The 23,235-nt window shown below is 45.8% G+C and overlaps 1 protein-coding gene across 2 annotated transcripts in view; it reads right to left on the bottom strand.

Annotated features, from left to right (window-relative positions):
- PHIP (pleckstrin homology domain interacting protein) overlaps positions 1-23,235 on the bottom strand; it is a 944,985-nt gene that overhangs the window by 537,665 nt on the left and 384,085 nt on the right. For both annotated transcript variants that reach the window (XM_029595577.1, XM_029595576.1), the window contains exon 17: positions 2,567-2,704. In XM_029595577.1, the coding sequence (XP_029451437.1) occupies positions 2,567-2,704 (138 nt within the window). The remainder of the gene's footprint in view (positions 1-2,566; positions 2,705-23,235) is intronic.

Raw genomic sequence — 23,235 nt, 5'->3', positions numbered from 1 at the left:
CTAACTAGACTGCAACATTTATACTACAAAAATGGATCTCTCCAGATCCGCCTACAATCACGCAGCTTTGCAACCTGATCCATCACGCGTGTATATTAGATAAATATATAGAAAAAACTGAATGGTTTAAAAAGAAAAAGAATTTTACAAAGTGCTGGGAAATATACCTTTGTTTGCTGTCTTCGACGGCCTGAAGTCTGAATTTTGAATGATGTAGCCCATGAAAGCCCTTCCATGTGCTTTCATGGGCTTGTGCGCCCGTCAATTTGGGCGCTCAAGCCCATGAAAGTACGCTTCGCTTCCAAGGCCGTAACTCAGCAGTCTTTTTTGGGGGTGGTGGTTTAGCTGTCAGCCAGAAGTTGAGCTGGCTCCCAGGAGAACCGGGAATGCGCGGGGGGGGGGGGGGACGGACGACCGCTGCAAGCCTCTTTTGAGCTGGCTCCCAGGAGAACCGGGACCTGCGCGGGGGGGACCGCTGCAAGCCGCTTTTGAGCTGGCTCCCAGAAGAACCGGGACGTGCGTGTGGGGGGGGGGGGGGGGGGGGGGGGGGGGGGGGACCGCTGCAAGTTGCTTTCGCCGCCGGCTGCCCCCTTCCAGAGGACGGCAGAGAAGGTTGAAGGGGCTGAAAGCAACAAAAAGTAAGTGGATAACATGTCAAGTAGCTTCGGGAGGAGGGGATTTTAGGTTTTTAGGTTTCCTGTTGGGGGAAAGTTTGCCGTCTACCCTTACCCCTGGCCTCTAACGCAGGGGTAGGGGTAGGTGGTAAATGAGCAGGTTAAACGCGCGGCTAAACTCCAGGTTAAAAAGGCGATAGTCGGGGCGCGCGTTACTGAATGTGGGGGGGGGGGGGGGGGGGGGTGGAATAGCTAATCCGATCGTTTACATCTAATATACATGCCGCGGGCGGAAGGGGTTACGTGTTGATTTAAAGAGGCGGTAAGAATGGGTTAAAGGGGATAGTGAATCGTGGGTTGGGCTAACGCAGCCAAATTGTGAGTAAAAGGCGGGTTAGAAACAGGGTAACCGCGGCCACACTTTACTGTATTGACCTGATTGTAAGCAGGGAAGCCCTATTCTGGCATACACTCAAAGTGTAGACGCAAGTGCAAAGATTTATGGACATGCAGGAGGAGGTCATGTTGCCTATCTTATCCGATATATGGGAACGCCCAAATTTCACTGTGTACCTTTTTGAAAGAGTTCAAGGAACGAAGGTAATTGGGCCTTTAACATTGCCCAACTTTGGGATGATATTGGCCTCCAATCTTTGAGTGGTCTGTGAGGAGTTTGACTTACCGGCCCATATGCACACAAATATTTGCAGCTGCGATATGCACTGGCAGGCCTCCTAGATATTTCAGCACTCCTAAGGTCCTTGAATAGAATGGAGAGTTATCTGGGTGACCCAGATGCTTCAGTAAAAGGCATCACAGCAACATATTGTGGCATTCTGATCAATACATTTGGGGCAGAAACCTCACCAGCTCTAATTCAGAAATGGAATGTAGACTTGGTGTTACCTATGATTATAAGGTACGGAAGATTATTTGGGCTGGTGTGCATCATAGTTCCATATGCACTAAACATGTTGAGTTAATGATTAGGTTGTTACACAGAAACTACCCCACAACCATATTTTTCTATAACATACACAACCTCAGATGCGGCGTGTTGGAGGGGATGTGGTGAAATAGGAATGTTTTTGCATATGTGGTGGCAATGTTAAGGGGGTTAGACACTTCTGGACACTGATTACACAAGAATGTGGCAACATTCGGGGTTTCCCAGTGAATATAATTTCCATTTACAGGCATGTTGGGGAATCAATCTCACAAAAATACAGATCACTAGTTGGTCAGCTCTTGCTGACGGCCATGTTTACGATTGTCACCATTCGGAAATACAATCCCTGGAGAGACCACTGGCATGATCAACTGAAGGAGGCGGCGGATCTTAGAATGCTTACTGTATGCAATAAAAAAGTGAGAACTTTAAATGAGAAGATATGGGGTATACTGTATATCATGAATATTGTAAAAATAGCTGATATGAAGATGCAGAAGGTCACATATCCTTTGATTGGTAGTTAATACCTAATGCTCTGGGGTCCGGTAAATTTGTTTTGTTTGGTATGCTATATTATGTTAATGTAACAAGAAGGTATTGTTCTTGTAAGCAATATTTCTTTTTGTATGCCACAAAAAGCTATATAAAGAGTTTCAAAAAATATGTATTAGATCAAATGAAGTCATGTCACAGAATGTGGGAATACAAAATCCTCTAACTTACCAGGTATGAAAACCTAAAATAGGGACATATGTAAATTTATTTGGATTTATTACCCACCTTTTTGAATAAGAAATTCACCCAAGGTGGGGATGCGACATATTAAAAAGCATCATAGTAACTGGTCCTTATATAAAGTGGAACACAGAATTTACACAATTTTCACCATCATCCTTTTTTCTGTAAATATTATCTGTTCTTTATTACTGGTACTGTGTGTAGCCTCACACACAGGCCCAAATTCAAGGATTTACGGTATTATGTAAAAGTTTCTGCTCACCTCTGCCCAAACGACTGGTATTGCTAGCTCCAGACTCAAAAGAAAGCCTTTGATCTTGTTCTTGTTGAAGTCTTTGAATCAAGCTATCTAATGGGCTAACTTCATTGTTTGCTTGCTGACTCAGCACTTGATTCAATCCTATGGAAATTTAAAAAAAAACAAAAAAACTTACTGTTGTACAAATATTGAACAATGTAATGTTTTAACCATATAATATTTTTTTCAGATGCAAAAATTATGCCACAGGAAGATTTTATTTTAATAGGTTTAATCATCCTGCTTTGGCAATAGTTGTGATGTAATTGTGTCTTTAGTAGGGTCAGTTAGCAGGACAGATTGCCCAGGTTCTCAATTTTAGTCAAAAGATCAAAAAGGGACCATCCTTACCTTGCAACTAGACCCAACTTGGCTCTTAGCTCTAAAAAGACTGCCTGGTTCTATGCCAAAGGATCATTTTATTAAAAAAATGTATTGCAAAGCTCACGCTAGTGTAGTCTTAACAGCCATGTTTGACCTGGCAAAAACTGAAGGTTATAATACCTTTTAAAGAAATATTAACACAAAAGATGATGTAGTACAACTTTTCAATATATAATAGACTTTCTCTTTAGCATAGAACCACGGACCCTTCGCCAAAGGTATTTCTTCATTGAAAAGGTGGTAAATACATGGAATGGACTCCCAGAAAAGGCAATGGAGACAAAAATGGTAAATGAATTCAAGAAAGCATGGGGTAAGCACAGAGGATTCCTAGTGGCCAAATAGTAAAGTGAAAACCAGAGATGAACTGAGTTCGCCTTATCTGTTGTCAAATTCTATGAGAGTGGTAGGAACTGGGTTAGAACGTTGCAATATTGCAAACAACTCATCCTTTACTCTCTCAAGAGCAGGGGAAATTTAAGGACAAGAGAATCACAACCCACTATGGAGCAGACCATAATTCTTTACTCTCTCAAGAGCAGGGGAAAGTTAAGGACAAGAGAATCACAACCCACTATGGAGCAGACCATAATTCTCCAGAAACTAGCAAGCCTCAAGGACCTAAGAAACCAGATGCTCAGGCTACAACCTTGTTAAGTTTGGTAGCTGTTTGAATTCTTGCAGGTCTTAACGGTAAAACATACAGAGGGAGGGGACAGAATGGCAGAGAACAAATGACGAAGAATACAAGGTACAGACTAGGAATGTACTCAAAGCTCAGAAAGACCAATAAGTCATTCTGACCACACATTCTGTTCCCTCAGTAGGGAAGAGGGTAGGATTGTGTTGCTGAATTGTCCTGCAGTCTGCAGAAAACACCCATTATATAAACTTTACTTTTACCATGAACTAGCAGGAATAATTTCAGCCACTTAAGTGGGAACTCCTAAAGATATTTTGGTTTTCCAGAGACCTTGGAATTGCAACCTAGATGTAGAGGAGGAGGAGGAGTGAGAGTTGAAGCAATTAGTTAATAAGTTCTTAAGAACTGCCTGATCAAAACTATCTCTTTGGGAATTATCTTCAAATAATAGAGCTCTCCTGCAGTCTAGGGTATAACTATTTATTTGGATTTATTAGCCATCTTCTTGAATAAGAAATCCAACCAAAGAAGGGTACAACAAGTTAAGTTGCATTAATAATATGTGAAATTATTAGCAGCTTGTAAAGAATGAGGTACACAACATTGTTACTAGAGTTTAAGCCCATATTGTCTACTAAACGAATACATAGTAACATAGTATGACTTGAACTAAATAAAGCAAATGTTGCTTACCTGATGTAACAGGTGTTCTCACAGGACAGCAGGATGTTAGACCTCACAAATGGGTGACATCGAGGATGGAGCCCAACCACGGAAAACTTCTGTCAAAGTTTCTGGAACTTTGACTGGCCCCTACTGGGCATGCCCAGCACAGCACCAACCCTGCAGCCAGCAGGGGTCCCCCTTCAGTCTTGTTTCAAAGCTACAGGCAGTGCCTAAAAATAAAATAATAAAAAAGAACCCAACACCGTGGGGTGCGGGCGGGTTTCGAGAGGACTAACATCCTGCTGTCCTGTGAGAACACCTGTTACATCAGGTAAGCAACATTTGCTTTCTCACAGGACAAGCAGGATGGTTGTCCTCACAAATGGGTGAGTACCGAGCTGAGGATGTCCGAACGTGCACCAAAAGTACCCAACGGCATGCAACAGGCACAACAACTAGGGTGAAATTTGGTAGAGGACATCTGCACCCCACCAGGTAGGCGGAAGGGTGTTGGTACATCATGTTGGAAAAAGGTTACGCAAGACAGATTGGCCGAAGATGGAATCCTGTCTTCCAGCTTTGTCCAAACAGTAGTGGGCTGCAAATGTATGGAGAGAACTCCAGGTAGCAGCCCTGCAGATGTCAGGAAGCGGCACCGATCGAAGGTGTGCTACTGAAGTCGCCATGGCCCTCACAGAGTGTGCCTTAACACGGTCTTGAAAGGGAATGCCAGCTTGCTGATAGCAGAAAGAGATGCAGTCCGCCAACCAGGAGGAAAGAGCCTGCTTACCCACAGGTTGCCCTAACTTGTTAGGATGGAAAGAGACGAATAATTGAGTGCTCTTCCTGTGGGCAACTGTACGGTCTAGATAGAAAGCTAGAGCATGTTTACAGTCGAGGGTATGCAGAGTCTGTTCCCCGGAGTTGGAGTGGGGCCTGGGAAAGAAAATAGGTAGTATGATGGATTGATTAAAATGAAACTCCGAAACTATCTTAGGTAAGAATTTAGGGTGAGTGCGGAGTACTGCCCGGTCCTGCAGGTGTTTAGTGTAGGGCAGATAGGTAACTAGGGCCTGTAACTCACTAACCCTGTGAGCTGAAGTGATAGCCAGAAGAAATATCACTTTCCATGTGAGATATTTAAGGTCACAGGAGTGAAGAGGTTCGAAGGGTGGTTTCATAAGGCGACCAAGAACCAGATTAAGGTCCCAAGATGGGGCCGGAGGACGTAAAGGTGGCTTCAAATGGAGCAAGCCTTTAAGAAAGCGTGTTACAAGGGGTTGTACTGAAATAGGGACACCCCCGATACCTTTATGGAAGGCGGCTACCGCACTGACATGCATTCTAATGGAAGAGGTCTTTAGACCTTATTCTGACAAATGCCAAAGATAGTCCAAAAATTTAGGAATTGGACAGGAAAGGGGATCAAGGGACTGCGAAGTGCACCATGATGTGTACCTTTTCCATTTGTAGGAGTTAGATTTTCTTGTGGAAGGCTTTCATGAAACGATGAGGACACGAGAAACTGAATCCGATAGGTTAACTGATTGAAGGACTAACCTTTCAACATCCATGCCGTCAGGGACAAGGCTTGGAGATTGGGATGGAGGAGGCATCCGTCGTTTTGAGTGGTCAGATGCGGGTCCTTTCCCAGGGGAATGTGTCTGCGGATGGAGAGATCCTGGAGTATGGGAAACCACACTTGGCGTGGCCAGTGCGGTGCTATCAGGATCATGGTTCCCTTGTCCTGACGTAGCTTCACAAGAGTCTTCGACAGAAGAGGAAGTGGAGGGAATGCATAAAGCAGACCGGTTGTCCACAGGAGGGAGAATGCATCCCTGGGCCGAGAGTGCTGAGACCGAATGAGAATGCAGTAAATTGGCCACTTTGTGGTTCTGAGGGGACGCAAAGAGATCTATGTGGGGATGTACCATTACATTAACAAACAGGGAGGCACAAGCTCCTTCCTTCTCTGTCATTAAACTGCGCAGATTTGGGCAGAAGCCCTCTCCTGTTCCATGTACCTCAGGGCCACCTACTTGCCGGGAGTAGAAAATGTTTTGGCAGACCGGCTGAGCTGTGTCTTCCAACCACACGAGTGGTCACTCAATCCCTTGGTAGCGACCTCTCCTTTCCAGAAATGGGGTTATCCCCACATAGATCTCTTTGCGTCCCCTCAGACCTAGACTTGGTGTGTGGGGGATAATACTTCCGTGGACGGAAGAATGACTTTTTGGGTTCCCTCTTAAAAGGTTGTTTAGAAGGGAAGTCAGAAGGAATCGATGAAAGCTGTTTAAGGGTCTCATGATGATCCTTTAATTCAGCAACTATTTGGTGAATTTGCTCACCAAACAAATTATCCCCTAAACAGGGCAGGTCGGATAGCCTGTCCTGAACCTCCGGGCGAAGGTCAGAAGACTTAAGCTAAGCCCAGCGTCTTGCTGAGATGGCTGTAGCAGATAGTCTAGTGGAAGCATCGAAGATGTCGTAAGATGTTCTTATCTCATGCTTTCTAGCTTCAAATCCTTTAAGTACGAGGGTTTGAAGGTGTTGTTGGAATTGTTCTGGTAAGGTATCTGAAAATTCTTGTATCTGCTTAAAAATGACCCTGTTGTACTGGGTCATATACAGCTGATAAGAAGCTATCCTGGAAATGAGCATGGCTCCTTGGTATACTTTTCTGCCTATACTATCTAGGAACTTGCTCTCCTTGGTAGGAGGTATGGATGAGTATGGCTTCATTCTTTTAGCTTTCTTTTGAGCGGTCTCTACCACAACAGAGTGGTGGTCTAGCTGTGGTTTTTGAAAGCCAGGTGCTGACTGTACAAGGTAAGTAGAGTCAGCTTTTTTGTTTACTGGAGCAACAGATCCAGGAGTTTCCCAATTCTTTTTTAGAAGGTCTAGAAAAACCTGATGAATTGGAATGGAAGTGATGACTTTTGGGGCATCCAAAAATTGGAGTAATTCCATCATTTGGTGCCTGTCATCTTGCTCCGATTGAAGCTGAAAAGGGACCAAGTCCGACATTTCCTTCACAAAATTTGTGAAAGAGAGGTCCTCAGGGGGAGAACGCTTTCTGCTTTCAGCAGGAGAGGGTGGTGAAGGTAAATCATCGGTATCTGTGGAAGTATCATCACCCCAGGTGTCAAAAGGGTCAGGTTGTTGACCTGTAGGACCACAAGGGGGTTGGATACCTGAAGGTCCCGGCTGAGGCTCCGAGAATCCCGAAGGAATCACCGGAGGCATCGAAAATACCTTTGGAGGCATCGGTGCGGGCATCGAAGGCATCGATGGAGCCGATGTGCGTATCGCCCCGGAGAAATGTATCGGTGGCGATGGATGACACGGCATCGATGGGACTACTCCCGAAGCAGGAATTCGATACGGTGTTTCTGCACCCGATTAAATTGGCATCAGGGAGAGCACCGGTGCTGTTGGTGACCCAGGTATCACCGGTGGAAGGGCGGTCTTGAGCGCTTCCATCCGGGCGAGCAGCGGTGCCAGCGCTGCTGGAATCGGGTCGATGACTGGTTCCACTCTCGGTGGCGGAGTCTGTGCCGAAGGAGTCTGGAATCGTTGCATCGCTTTGTCGATGGCCTCCTGGACCAGCCGGTCCAGTTCTTCCCGGAGACCTGGGGTAACAATACCTGGCTCCGCAGAAGAGGGAGGCTGAGGCTGAGCCGGAGGGACCACCGTCACCGGTGGAATCGCGGCTCCCAAACCCCGATGGGGAGAGGGTTGCCTCAGTGTCTCAGAAACAGAGGTGGACGGTGCCACTTCTGATCAAGACTTCTTCGGTGGCGGCTCGGACGGTACCGAGGTCGATGACTTCGATTCCTCGATGGTCCGAGACTTGCGATGTCGATGGCGATGCTTTTCCCTCCGATCCCCACGATCCTCGGGGGAAGGGACGGGAGTCGATGGTCGTGGAGACGTCGATGGCAGACTGTCAACCGGGAGGTTGCCGACGATGGAAGGACTTCGACGGTGCCGGTGCCGAGGACATCGATGCGATGGACGGCGTCGGAGTGTGAGCATGGAAAAGGAGTCCCATCTTCTCCATTCTGGCTTTGCGACCTTTTGGTGTCATAAGGGCACATTTGGTGCAAGTCAGGACATCATGCTCACTCCCTAAACATAATACATAGACTCTGTGAGGGTCTGTGATAGACATGGTGCATGTACAATCTGGGCGCCGACAGAACCCCGACGCCATGGCCATCGACCAAAAATTTAGCCGCGGGACAGTCGACGGCCAGCAGGCCGCAAAGGCCAAACTAGACGGTAATCGACGAAAAACGGCAAAAAACTTACCGAAACACCGCGGGCTAAATTTAGATAGAGGAGGGACCCCTGTGGGGCGAATTTTACTTCAAAGAAGTTCGAGAAGAGTTTCCTGTCAGGAATGTGGTAAGAGCTCCTTAACCGCGTGGCTACTGCTGCGCGGAAAAAAGAAGACTGAAGGGGGACCCCTGCTGGCTGCAGGGTTGGTGCCGTGCTGGGCATGCCCAGTAGGGGCCAGTCAAAGATCCAGAAACTTTGACAGAAGTTTTCCGTGGTTGGGCTCCATCCTCGATGTCACCCATTTGTGAGGACAACCATCCTGCTTGTCCTGTGAGAAATAAACATTACACAATAGATACTATGTTTTAGCAGCATGTTCAGGCATTCAATATGGTGTACAAGCGGTTTATTGCAGCTTTTATCAACACATGCAGCCAAAAGAGGAGAGTATGGCATTAAAGCCTGCCAAAATAAAGCCAAGTTTTTGCTTGCTTCCTGAAAAGGAGTATTTTATTTATTTGGTGGAGATCTTCTGGAAGAGAATTCCCTGAAGCTAGTGCTGCTCCCAAAGAGTAGCAAATCACCTAGACCGGATGGTATACACCCCAGGGTTTTGAAGGAACTAAAAAATGAAATTTCAGACCTATGTAAAAATTTGTAACCTATCATTAAAAATCATCCATTGTACCTGAATACTGGAGGCTGGCTAATGTAACCCCAATATTTAAAAGGGGCTCCAGGGGCAATCTGGGAAACTACAGACCAGTTAGACTGACTTCAATGCCAGGAAAAATAGTGGAAAGTGTTCTAAATATCAAAATCACAGAACATATAGAAAGTCATGGTTTACTGGAACAAAGTCAGCATGGCTTTACCCAAGGCAAGTCTTGCCTCACAAATCTACTTCACTTTTTTGAAGGAGTTAATAAACATGTGGATAAAGGTGAACCGATAGATGTAGTATATTTGGATTTTCAGGAGGCGTTTGACAAAGTTCCTCATGAGAGGCTTCTAGGAAAAGTAAAAAGTCACGGGATAGGCGGCAATATCCTTTTGTGGTTACATACTGGTTAAAAGACAGGAAAAAGAGAGTAGGATTAAATGGACAATTTTCTCAGTGGAAGGGAGTGGGCAGTGGAGTGCCTCAGGGATCTGTATTGGGACCCATACTTTTCAATATATTTATAAATGATCTGGAAAGAAATACGACAAGTGAGGTAATCAAATTTGCAGATGATACAAAATTGTTCAGAGTAGTTAAATCACAAGCAGATTGTGATAAATTGCAGGAAGATTTTCTGAGGCTGGAAAATTGGGTATCTAAATGGCAGATGAAATTTAATGTGGACAAGTGCAAGGTGATGCATATAGAGAAAAATAACCCATGCTGTAGTTACATGATGTTAGGTTGCATATTAGGAGCTACCACCCAGGAAAAAGATCTAGGCATCATAGTGGATAATACATTGAAATCATCAGCTCAGTGTGCTGCGGCAATCAAAAAAGCAAACAATGTTAGGAATTATTAGAAAGGGAATGGTGAATAAAACGGAACATGTCATAATAATAACATATTAATAACATGCCAGATAGCATTCTTACATGCAGCTTTTCTAGTCTGAACCATGTTTAGCTTTTGTTTAGCTTGTTACATTGTCTAGCTATTGTTTAGCTTGTTACAAAAATATCACACTAATTATTTTATATGGTGACACCATTCTTTCTCCCAGTTTTAGTTGATCCAAGTTAATATTCCTTGTTCAATGTAATAGCATTCTTACATGCCTGTTAATGTTAAAATGTAAACCGAATTGATTTGTAACTTTGCTACATGAATTTCGGTATTTAAAAATGCTAAATAAATAAATAAATAAATAACGCCTCTGTATCGCTCAATGGTGAGACTGCACCTTGAATACTGTGTACAATTCTGTCGCCGCATCTCAAAAAAGATATAGTTGCGATGGAGAAGGTACAGAGAAGGGCGGCCAAAATGATAAAAAAAATGGAACAGCTCCCCTATGAGGAAAGACTAAAGAGGTTAGGACTTTTCAGCTTGGAAAAGAGACGGCTGAGGGGGGAATATGATAGAGGTGTTTAAAATCACGAGAGGTCTAGAATGGGTTAATGTGAATCAGTTATTTACTCTTTCGAATAATAGAAAGACTAGGGGGAACTCCATGAAGTTAGCATGTGGCACATTTAAAACTAATCGGAGAAAGTTCTTTTTCACTCAACGCACAATTAAACTCTAGAATTTGTTGCCCAGAGAATGTGGCTAGTGCAGATAGTGTAGCTGTGTTTAAAAAAGGATTGGATAAGTTCTTGGAGGAGAAGTCCATTACCTGCTATTAATTAAGCTGACTTAGAAAATAGCCACTATTACTAGCAACAGTAGCATGGAATAGACAGTTTTTGGGAACTTGCCAGGTTCTTATGGCCAGGATTGGCCATTGTTGGAAACAGGATGCTGGGCTTGATGGACCCTTGGTCTGCCCCAGTATAGCATGTTCTTATGCTCTTATGAGGATCATCAAATATTTATTCTGATTTCTTTTGAGATTGGTATTGTAATTGAGGAACACCAATGCCAAAGGTTCAAATGGGGGAATTCATTTGTGTATGCAACATTTAAATCCCATTGAGTAGCAGGAAATTTTATGGGAGAGGATGAAGATAATACAGACCTTTAGTGAATCTTGATACTACCAGATAGTGAGAGATTGGAAAGTACACAATACAATGCAATAGCACTTAGGTGCACATTGACAGAATTTGTCTTCAATCACAAATTGGAAAGATTCAGTAGACATAATAGAATTGAAGTCAGTCAGATTAATGGATCTTCCTTTAGTGATCTTCCTTCACATGGAAAATCTTTTCCATGTGAAGTTGTAGGAGCATCTGGTAGAAGATCATATTCTTGTGAGAAAAACTTCCTTTACGTCTAAGTAGCATGACACAGCCTGTATTAATTTTTCAATACCAAAAATCAGATTACCACAAGTACAATGGCATTATAACATAGACGCCTGTAGTGAATTTTGACCAGTCATAATAGGCTTCATCTTATAAGCAACATAGCAAGATGATTGGCCTTATATTTAATCATCGGTCAACTTCCCAGACCATGGGTCAATTTTTTTGGTATTTTTCATTTGCAATTAATACTCTGTGCAGTTCATGTGACTTAACTTTGTGAAATCGCTGAAGCCATGAGAGATGTCAATACGCCCGACCTGGTTCCATGTTTCGAACGCTTGCCGTTCTTTATCAAGGGCTAGAATTCAGCATTGTATTTGTAGTCCTTTGAAATTCAAGAGTTCGGGATTTCAATAATGGCAGACACGCCATTATGTAGTACATTGCTACTTGGTCATCCAACTGAAGTAGTACTACTGTTCCTTTTAGCTATGGTTCAAAAACCTGAATAATTTTGAAGATTGCTCTGCGCTCCAGAAGGTTTCTATGAAGCCTTTGTCCTTATATGCTTTAACTACTCAAAGGAAACTTTGTTGAGATGCACAACCCAACCTTGAATGGAGGCATCTGTAGTTAATATTTGTTAGATCTCTGCAGGATGATATGATTGACAAAATAGGAGATTTGAGGGCTGGGTCCGCCATCTTTAAGGAGTGAGGAGGTTAAGGAGCTGTACCTTGGTTGTGAACATTGGTTGCATCACAGTTTTAAATGCTACTGAACTCATTGCATATGAAGGACATGCTGACGTGAACTGTGGCCGCCATGTGGCCAAACATTTCCTTAAAATTCTTGGCTGATACCAATATTTGATTTGACAGAGTGTACAATCCACATAATGGTGCATATTCTCTGCAATAAAAGAAAGGTTTTTCCCTTCCTGTTGTCTAGACATTAATCTATGATGTCTAATTGATCAGCTGGAATCAGATAACACTTCTGGAAGTTTACAATGAGTTGAGAAACCACAGCATACAGGAATGAAGGTCTTTGCTTCATGCAAGAGTATGGAATATATTAGACAATCATCTAAACAAGGAAAAGTAAAATACTGCTTTTCCTCACATGGACAGCTACAACCAAACACCAGGTGCTTGGTGAATACTCAGAGCTGCTGCTGCTAGACCAAAGGGGAGAATGTCATACTAATAATGCTCCTCTGCTACAGTGAAGCACAAATATTTCCTGTGATCTGTATGAACGGATGTGTCTATGTGTACAAGCATCTTTCAGATCTAGGGTAGTCAGTCAATTTCTCATTTACAAATGGATGAGGATCATGCCAACAGTTCATTTTGAATTTTTCTCTCCTAAGGTGCTTGTTTAGACTTCCTAAGTCCAAAACAGGAGGAAGTAATGCACACACCCTCCTCCAACATTTTTGGGATGAGAAAGTACCTAATGCAAAATCCCTTACCTTTCTCCATGATTGGAATTTGGTCTATTGCCTTGGCTGTGCTATTGGCAAGGCTAGCTTCTATTACAGGTTCTGAAGCTGTTCATGAGGAACCAAATGAGGGACTGAGAGAGTGAGGGGGGTAAAGGCTTTGAAAATTCAGATATTCTCTGTGAATTAATCTCAGAACCCATCAGGCTGTGGTAATAAAGATTACTGGGGTTAGAAAAATAAACCTTCTTCCCTCTGGAAGAGTTTTAATGGTGTGATGGGAGCAAGACATTTGGTAGTCAACAATTAGGGCCTGTTTTTTTGCAGGAGTTGATTGACTGGCCCTAGGTTGAGTCCTTTTTCTGATATGGTCTGCTTTGCTGTTGCTGATGTTGTGAGCATGGTCTCTAAAAGGGTGATATCTCCTACAAGGTAACTGTTTTATGTAGGGCTATAATTGGTATTTCCTTTAAGCAAATTCTTGCTCAGAAGTAACTGCTATAGTGTTTGAAGGGTCAACCATTTCCCAAACAAGTTGTCTCCCATGCATAGGGCATCCACTAATTTGTCATGTATATTCTCTCAGAGACCTGATGCATTCAGCCAAGCAAATCTTCTGGCACCTGTGGCAACAATTGAAGACCTTGAAGCAGTATTGTAAACATCATATGAAGACCTTATGATATGTTTAGCATATTCTTCCACTTCACTGAGATGAGGTGTAACTTGATCTTGTCTCTCTGAAGGGAGTTGAGAAGTGATCTCTCAATTTTTGAAGGATAATGTATAAATATTGGACCATTTGGAACTGGTGGGCAAAAATCTTACTCTGTAACATGGAGGAAAGAAAATATTTTCTTGCCTGTGTTATCCAGTAGCTAAGTCCATACCCATAGGGGTACTGGGATGTGTCAGACTTTTCATTTTTTTTCTTACTCTGTGACTACAGATCCATAAGTTAGTTGAACTTTATGGCCTGGACAGTGCTAGACCTCATATTTAAGATCTAGCTTTATCACCACTGATCGTGTAGAGAGAAGGGCTTGCCTTTACTTTAGAACTTCATGCACTGGAACAGAAATGGCCTGTTTGGGGGCTTGTATGTATTTTAGAATATAGAAGATTTCTTCCCTTGGCTCAATTTCTTCCTCAAATTTAAACAGAATTACATATGTCATTTTTGGAGGAAGACAGGTTAGGCTATACTCTAGAGCTGCGATTCAGCATGTGAAGATGGAGAGATGTTTCAGTGCTACAAAGACTGAATTATTTCTTTAGCCACTTGTCTCTCTGAGAAGTTTCCTCCTATTCTCCTCTGATGGATAGGATAATTTGAGTTTCAGGACTCTGTACAACAGGGCCCAAAGGGACATTCATCCACAGACTGCAGAGTTAGATCATGAGAGGCCCCTAAGTAGCAAAGGCAGATATGCTAATCAAGGTTTGACATCTTAAATTCACATTTCAAGAATTGTTTGAAAGGACTCTTCCCCAACCTAAGGGAAAAAAAACAATTAAGGAGAAAAACTCAAAACCAAAGCCTACAAGGAAAAAAATTTTTTTCTTCTTTTTAAGGAGAAAGAAAATTTCAGGCACAGAAAATAAAACAGGAAAATTACAGGGACGGTTTGCCCATACAAGAAGCTAAGAGTACACACAAAAAATGTCCTTTCACTTTTGTGGAAGAAAAACGACTAATAAGAGTCATGCAAAAGAACATGCCATACTGGCTCAGATCAAGGGTCCATCAAGCCCAGCATCCTGTTTCCAACAGTGGCCAATCCAGGCCATAAGTACCTGGCAAGTACCCAAAAACTAAGTCTATTCCATGCTACTGTTGCTAGTAATAGCAGTGGCTATTTTCTAAGTCAACTTAATTAATAGCAGGTAATGGACTTCTCCCAGAACCTATCCAATCCTTTTTTAAACACAGCTACACTAACTGCACTATCCACATCCTCTGGCAACAAATTCCAGAGTTTAATTGTGTGTTGAGTGAAAAAGAACTTTCTCCGATTAGTTTTAAATGTGTCACATGCTAACTTCATGGAGTGCCCCCTAGTTAATTATCCGAAACAGTAAACAGATTCACATTTACCCAATCTAGACCTCTCATGATTTTAAACACCTCTATCATATCCCCCCTCAGTCGTCTCTTCTCCAATCTGAAAAGTCCTAACCTCTTTAATCTTTCCTCATAGGGGAGCTGTTTCTTCCCTTTATCATTTTGGTCGCCCTTCTCTGTAGCTTCTCCATCACAACTATATCTTTTTTTAAGGTGCGGCGACCAGAATTGTACACAGTATTCAAGGTGCAGTCTCACCATTGAGCGATACAGAGGGATGATGACATTTTCTGTTTTATTCACCATTCCCTTTCTAATAATTCCCAACATTCTGTTTGCTTTTTTGACTGCTGCAGCACACTGAACCGATAATTTCAATATGTTATCCACTATGACGCCTAGATCTCTTTCTTGGGTGGTAGCTCCTAATCTGGAACCTAACATTGTATAACCTTAGCATGGGTTATTTTTCCCTATATGCATCACCTTGCACTTATCCACATTAAATTTCATCTGCCATTTCGATGCCCAATTTTCCAGTCTCACAAGGTTTTCCTGCAATTTATCACAATCTGCTTGTGATTTAACTACTCTGAACAATTTTGTATCATCTGCAAATTTGATTACCTCACTTGTCGTATTTCTTTCCAGATCATTTATAAATATATTGAAAAGTACGGGTCCCAATACAGATCCCTGAGGCACTCCACTACCCACTCCCTTCCCACTGAGAAAATTGTCCATTTAAGCCTTCTGTTTCCTGTCTTTTAGCCAGTTTGTAATCCATGAAAGGACATCACCACCTATCCCATGACACTTTACTTTTCCTAGAAGCCTCTCACGAGGAACTTTGTCAAACGCCTTCTGAAAATCCAAATACACTACATCTACTGGTTCACCTTTATCTACATGTTTAACAACTCCTTCAAAAAAGAGAAGCAGATTACTGAAGCTAGACTTGCCTTGAGTAAAGCCATGCTGACTTTGTTCCATTAAACCATTTCTTTCTATATGTTCTGTGATTTTGATATTTAGAACACTTTCCACTATTTTTCCTGGCACTGAAGTCAGGCTAACTGGTCTGTAGTTTCCCGGATCGCCCCTGCAGCCCTTTTTAAATATTGGGGTTATATTATCCACCCTCCAGTCATCAGGTATAATGGATGATTTTAATGATAGGTTACAATTTTTTTATTAATAGGTATGAAATAGGAAAATTAGTTCTTACCTGTTAATTTCGTTCCTGTAGTACCACGGATCAGTCCAGACCATGGGTTGAGCCTCCTTTCCAGCAGGTGGAGACAGACTAAAACTGAAAGGGTGTCCTACATGAGGACAGAGCCTATCCTGTAACCCTTCAGTATAACCATTGTCAAAGCAGAAAACAACAAAACCAGAATATGATCAAGCAAGTAACCATAACACTCAAATGAGCAACTATAGAACAATATAAGAAACAGGGTATGACTATACGCTCTTGCATATACTTGGTATTTGAACAACCAAGGCTTCCGGTGTAATTTCTCAGTATTCTTGTAAAGAATGAAGTATCAAAATCTGCGAATCTGCAACAACAAGCTTCGAGAGGACAGAACAGAAGACAGACAGGGAAGGGCGTCTGGACTGATCCGTGGTACTACAGGAATGAAAATTAACAGGTAAGAACTAATTTTCCTTTCCCTGTATGTACCCGGATCAGTCCAGACCGTGGGATACCTTTGGTACCAAAGCTTCCCTATCCCGGGTGGGACAGAGACAGTCCTGTTCGAAGCACTTGCCGCCCAAAGGAACCAAAAACCGGCACTTGCACATCCAGACGGTAGTGTCGAGCACTATGCAAGGACGTCCAGGTGGCGGCCCTGCAAATCTCTTGCGGAGAGACCGATTAGCTCTCCGCCCAGGAAGTAGCCTGAGAACGTAGCGAGTGAGCCTTTAAGCCCTCCGGAATTGTCCTTCCTTGGCAGAGATAAGCCGAGGAAATGGCTTCCTTCAACCATCATGCAATAGTGGTCTTAGAAGCCAGCTTGCCCCGATAGGGACCACTCCAAAGGACAAAAAGATGGTCCAAGACCCAAAAGTCATTGGTAACCTGAAGATACCGAAGAAGAACGTGTTTGACATCCAGTTTACGGAGGTCGCCCCCAGCAGTACCCGCAATTTCGTCTGGAGAAAACGCCGGAAGCTCTACCGACTGGTTGACATGGAAGTTGGACACCACCTTCGGAAGAAAAGAGGGCACCGTTTTGAGAGAAACACCGGAGTTGGAGAATCGCAAAAAGGGTTCCGGACAGGACAACGCTTGAATCTCAAGAGACCCGCCGAGCGGAGGCGACAAACAAGGAAAATTATCTTGAGCGTAAGGTCCTTTTTACCATAACCCAGCAGAGAGGTTCGAACGGAGCAGAACAGAGGGCCCGGAGGACCAGATTGAGACTCCACGAAGGACAAGTACTGCGAGCGGGCAGACGCAGGTGTTTGACTCCCCTCAAGAACCGAACTACGTCCAGGTGAGTCGCTGAAGGATGACCCTCGACCCGTCCGGGAAGAAAGCCAAGAGCAGAAACTTGCACGCGGAGAGAACTGAAGGGGAGGCCCTTGGAGAGACCCTTCTGTAGAAAAGAAAGAACTAACTAGACCGGGGCGGAGCGAGCGGAAACACCTGACTTCTCACAGTCTCAAAGACTTTCCAAACGCATACGTAGGCTAGAGAAGTCGACTGCTTCCGGGCTCGAAGCAAGGTGGAGATGACCAGACGCCGCCGTTCAAAATCCAGGCCGCTAGACAAAAGCGATCGGCCTAGCCTCAGAGGTCCGTAGGTCGCCAGGTTGACAAGGTCTGCGAACCACGGCCTGCGAGGCCACTCGGGTGCTACCAGAACCACTGGGCCCTGGTGAGTTCTATTCTCCTGAGAACTTTTCCCACTAGGGGCCACAGAGGAAACACGTACAGGAGGACATCTGTGGGCCAAGGAAGGGCCAGAGATCCATGCCCTCCGAGCTGTGGTCCCTCCAGCGGCTGAAGAACCGACTGGCCTTGGCATTGCGCATGTTCGCCATTAAGTCCAGATGGGGGGGACCCCACCTGCCGACGATCAGATCCATGGCTGCTTTTCTGAGAGCTCCCACTCTCCCGGATCCAGCAATTGGAGACTGAGAAAATCGGCCTGAACATTCTCCTTGCCCGCAATGTGGGAGGCCGCCAGGCAATCCAGGTGTCATTCTGCCGAGGCAAAGAGACGGCTGGCTTCCAGGGCCACTAGGCGACTGCAGGTGCCCACCTGGCGATTGATGTAAGACACGGTGGTGGAGTTGTCAGACAGCACTCTCACCGCTTTGCCATGTATGAGGGGCAGGAACTCCTGCAGAGCCAGACGCACCGCCTGGGCCTCGAACCGATTGATGTGCCAGAGAGTCTGAATGGGCGACCAGATCCCTTGAGTGGACCGGGACAGGCAGACCGCGCCCCAGCCCGAAAGACTGGCATCCGTGGTTACTCTCATCCACTGTGGAGACTGGAGGGGCATTCCCTGGAGAAGAGGGGGGAGCGAAAGCCACCACTGCAAGTCGGTGACAGTAGAGGCTGAGAGGGGGAGGACTATATGAAACTGTTCCGACACCAGCTGCCAACGGGATAGCAAAGCTTTCTGTAACGGTCGCATATGAGCAAAAGCCCAGGGAACTAGGTCGATGGTGGAAGCCATGGACCCTAGGACCTGCAAGTAGTCCCAGGCCATTGGCAAAGGCAAAGAGAGCAGATTCCGAATCTGGCTGATCAACTTGAGGGTCCGCGCACGAGGCAAGAAGACGTTGCCCACTCGAGTGTCGAAGCGAGCTCCCAGGAACTCTAACTCCTGGGAGGGCTGAAGGTTGCTCTTGGAAAAATTCACTATCCACCCGAGAGACGCAAGGAGGGTTAATACCCGATCTACCACCTGCGCGCAGAGAGCCTCCAACTTGGCCCGCACAAGCCAATCGTCCAGATAGGGGTGAACTAGAATGCCTTCCCGAAGAAGGGCTGCCGCCACGCTTACCATGACCTTGATGAAGGTGCGGTCGCAAGGCCAAAGGGTAGGGCCCGAAACTGGAAGTCCCGGTTGAGAATGTGGAAATGAAGATACTTCTGGTAATCACGGTGAATTGGGATATGGAAGTATGTCTCTGTCAAATCGAGCAAGGCGAGGAACTCTCCGGGGCGAACCGCCACGATGACCGCCCGCAAGGTTTCCATGCGAAAACGTGGAATCTTGAGAGCTCGGTTGACCCATTTGAGGTCGAGGATCGGCCGAAAAGCCCCGTCTTTCTTGGGCACCACAAAGTAAATGGAATACTGGCCTGCGCAGAGCTCCTCTTCTGGGACGGGGACAACCGCTCCCAGACTCAGAAGTCTGGCGAGGGTTTGCTCTACAGTTTACCGCTTGGAACGTCCACATGGGGAGAAAAGAAAGAGATCCAGTAGGTCGCGAACAAGTTCGAAGGCGTACCCGTCTCGTACAATGTCGAGGACCCACTGGTCCAATGTGATCTTGACCCATTCCTCAAAGAAAAGGGAGAGGCGGCCGCCCAGAAACGGGACCGAGGAACGGGCCGATTGAACTTCATTGTGTGGCAGGCTTAGGGGTAGAGCGCGCGAGCTGGCCCTCGCAAAAGGGCCAACGCCCACGAAAGGGCTGCGACCAAGACTGGGAGTGGGAAGAATAACCCCTCAAGGAGCCACCCCGTCCGCGTGGGGTATACCGTCTCTGTCCCCGGAAGCGAGGACGGGAGGGTGTAAAGGAGCGAGATTGTTTCACACGATCCTCCGGGAGCTTATGGATCTTATTTTCCCCCAAGGAATCCATAAGCTTCTCAAGGTCCTCTCCCAAATAGCAACTTACCTTTGAAGGACAGCGAGCCCAGCCTTGCTTTGGAGGATGGGTCAGCCGACCAATTGTGCAGCCAGAGTCGCCGCCTAGCAGATACCGCTGAGGCCATCGCTTTCGCCTGTACGCGGAGGAGGTCGTAGAGCGCATCAGCCCCATAGGCGATGACGGCTTCCAGATGTTCTGCCTGCTCCACCTCTGCCGACGGGAGATCCTGGGCGCCGAATACCTGGTGAGTCCACCTGAGACCGGCCCGCAGCATGAGACTGCTGCAGGCAGTCGCGCGGACCCCCAGGGCCAGGACTTCAAAAATGCGTTTCATATGCACCTCAAGCTTGCGGTCCTGTCCATCCTTCAGGGCCGTCGATCGCTCCACAGGGATAGTGGTGTGTTTGATGACCGCGGAGATGTAGGAGTCCACTGAGGGGTTTCTCAACTTTTCCAAACATTCCTCCGGGAGGGGGTAGAGCTTGTCCATAGCAAGCCTCACCCGGAGTCCCGCTTCAGGAGCAATAGCTTGTGCATGGGATGAAATGGAAAAGCGCTTGCTGGAGCCCTGAGTCCCGCCAAGACCGGGTCCATATTTTTTGGCAGGGAGGCCGTAAGGGTATCTGCGGGGGGCCCTTCCAACCCCAATTTCTGGAGTACAAAGGGGATGAGGGGCTCTAACTCCTCCCTTTGGAATATATGGAGGACCCTCAGATCATCCCCCTCCAGAGGAGGGAGAGTAGCAGCTGAATCAGAAAAAGGGTCAGTGTCCAGAAGTACCGGGTCCACCGGGGGGAGGGGGGGGGAACAGGGACCACCCGTACCCGAATAGACCCCGAAGGCTCCGCAGCCGGGCAACCAGTCAACGGCACGGAACAAGGGATTTTTACCGGGGGGGTCGAGGAGGGGCTTCCCCCTCCTCCTGCAGGCTAGCTAAATAGCATTTGTGCATGACGACAAAATACGAAGAAAAACTGGTCCTAGATTTCCCGTGGGGGGGGGCGAGGGGGGGTCAAGGACCCCATCCTGAAAGGCCTCAGGGCTTAAACCAGGGAGTAATTCAAAAAAATTCGGCTCCCCCAGCCCCAGGCAGCTCCAAATCGGGAGCTGCCGAAAAATCCAAGATGGCCACCGACCCAGGACCGGCCTGGCCATGTGCTGGGGATGCGATCCCCAGGCTAAATTTGCCTGCCCTGCCAAGGAGGGGCCTTCCCCACCTGGCAGGCAGGCAGAGCAAAGTCCCTCTTGCGAAAATCACGACGAGGGTAGCCCACAGGCAAGGCAGGCTGTCGGCCGGGGCATGAGAGAAGCCGCTCTGAGGAGAAAAAAAGTTAAAAATAGAGATGATTGGCAGCCCGCCGGCAGGAGTGAAGCAGGGGAGAAAACCTGCTGACTCCTGCCTGTCTGGCTGCCGATACAAGCCCCCTCAGATCAAAATAAGAGAAAATGTAAAAAATATTTTCCCAAGTGCTCTGTAAATGAAAATAAATAACTTTAAAGGTTTTTGTTTTTTTTTGCACTGAGCACAGCAAATGGGGTTCTAAGCCCCCTCAGCAGCAAGGGAGGGGGAGAAGAGCACTGGACCACCAGCTTCGGTCCCCACACCTGGAAGCACCCATGGACTCAGGCTATGCTCCGCACAAGGGGCAAAGCCCCCCTGAGTCCGGCAAGAGCCAGGAGACGGTACAGTCTCCTGCACAGGAAAAAAGACTAACTATACTTTTCTTATTTTATTTTTTTTTAAGAAAGAGTCAATCCAAACAGCTAAGAGAAGTATTTGCTTGATCCAGAGAAAGAAGAAAGATAGCCGGCTAACTAGCCGAAATCAGGAGACCGAAGGGTGAGCTGATGCACCTGCTGGAGAGAGACAAATACTGAAGGGTTGCAGGATAGGCTCTGTCCTCATGTAGGACACCCTTTCAGTTTTAGTCTGTCTCCACCTGCTGGAAAGGAGGCTCAACCCACGGTCTGGACTGATCCGGGTACGTACGGGGAATTCATTTTTTAGTTCCTTCAGAACCCTGGGGTATATACCATCCGGTCCAGGTGATTTATTACTCTTCAGTTTGTCAATCAGGCCTACCAAATCTTCTAGGTTCACCGTAATCTGGTTCAGTCCATCTGAATCATTACCATGAAAACCTTCTCCGGTATGGGTACCTCCCCAAAATCCTCTTCAGTAAACAACGAAGCAAAGAAATCATTTAATTTTTCTGCGATGGCCTTATCTTTTCTAAGTGCCCCTTTAACCCCTCAATCATCTAATGGTCCAACTGACTCCTTCACAGGCTTTCAGCTTCGGATATACTGTGAGGTTTTGCCTCTACGGCCAACTTCTTTTCAAACTACTAGGGAGAAGGAATAGCCTAGTGGTTAGAGCAGTGGGCTACGAACCAGGAGACCAGGGAATGAGTCCCGCTGTCGCTCCTTGTAACCTTGGGCAAGTCACTTTACACTCCACTGCCTCCGGTACAAACTTACAGGCTGATTCAGTAAAGTCTGCGGGAGAGTGGAAGAACGCCCGCTCTCCTGGCGCTTGCACAGGCCACTTGCCTGTGCGTGCAATTCTGTATATAAATTAGGTGGTGCGGTAGAAATGGGCAAAAGGAGGCGCTAGGGACACTAGCGCTTCCCTAGCGCCTCCTTTTGACCCGGAGCAGCGGCTGTCAGCGGGTTTGACAGCCCACACTCAATTTTGCCGGCATTTGTTCTCGAGCCTGCTGACAGCCACGGGCTCAGAAACCAGATGCCAGCAAAATTGAGCGTCCGGTTTTCGGCCCGACAGCCAGCAGCCCATTTTAAATTTTTTTTTCTTTTTTTTACTCTTCGGGACCTCTGACTTAATATCGCCATGATATTAAGTTTTTACTGCTTTTCTGTGCACTTTCCCGGTGCCGGCAGAAACTAGCGCCTACCTTTGTGTAGGCACTAATTTCTTAAAGTAAAATGTGCGGCTTGGCTGCACATTTTACTTACTGTATCGCGCGGGCATACCTAATAGGGCCATCAACATGCATTTGCATGTTGAGGGCGCTGTTAGGTGCCGCGGGTTGGACGCACGTTTTCCGCCCCTTACTGAATAAGGGGTAAGGGAAAACGCGCGTCCAAGGGCAGGTTAACAGTGCGCTCCGTTGGAGCGCACTGTACTGTATCAGCCTGTTAGATTGTAAGCCCTCTGGGGATAGAGAAATACCCACAGTACCTGAATGTAAACCAATGTGATATCTCAGATCGAATGTCAGTATATATAAAAAAATAATAATAATAAATTCTCTCTTAGCCTGTCTTATCAATGTATTACATTTAACTTGGCAACGCTTATGCATTTCCTTTTTTCTTTTGTTGGATCCTTCTTCCAATTTTTGAATGAAGATCT

Source organism: Rhinatrema bivittatum, chromosome 3 (genome assembly GCF_901001135.1).
Source record: "Rhinatrema bivittatum chromosome 3, aRhiBiv1.1, whole genome shotgun sequence".
Classification (NCBI taxonomy): domain Eukaryota; kingdom Metazoa; phylum Chordata; class Amphibia; order Gymnophiona; family Rhinatrematidae; genus Rhinatrema; species Rhinatrema bivittatum.
The sequence above is the reverse complement of the archived record's forward strand: the minus strand, read 5'-3'. Positions and strand labels throughout refer to the sequence as shown.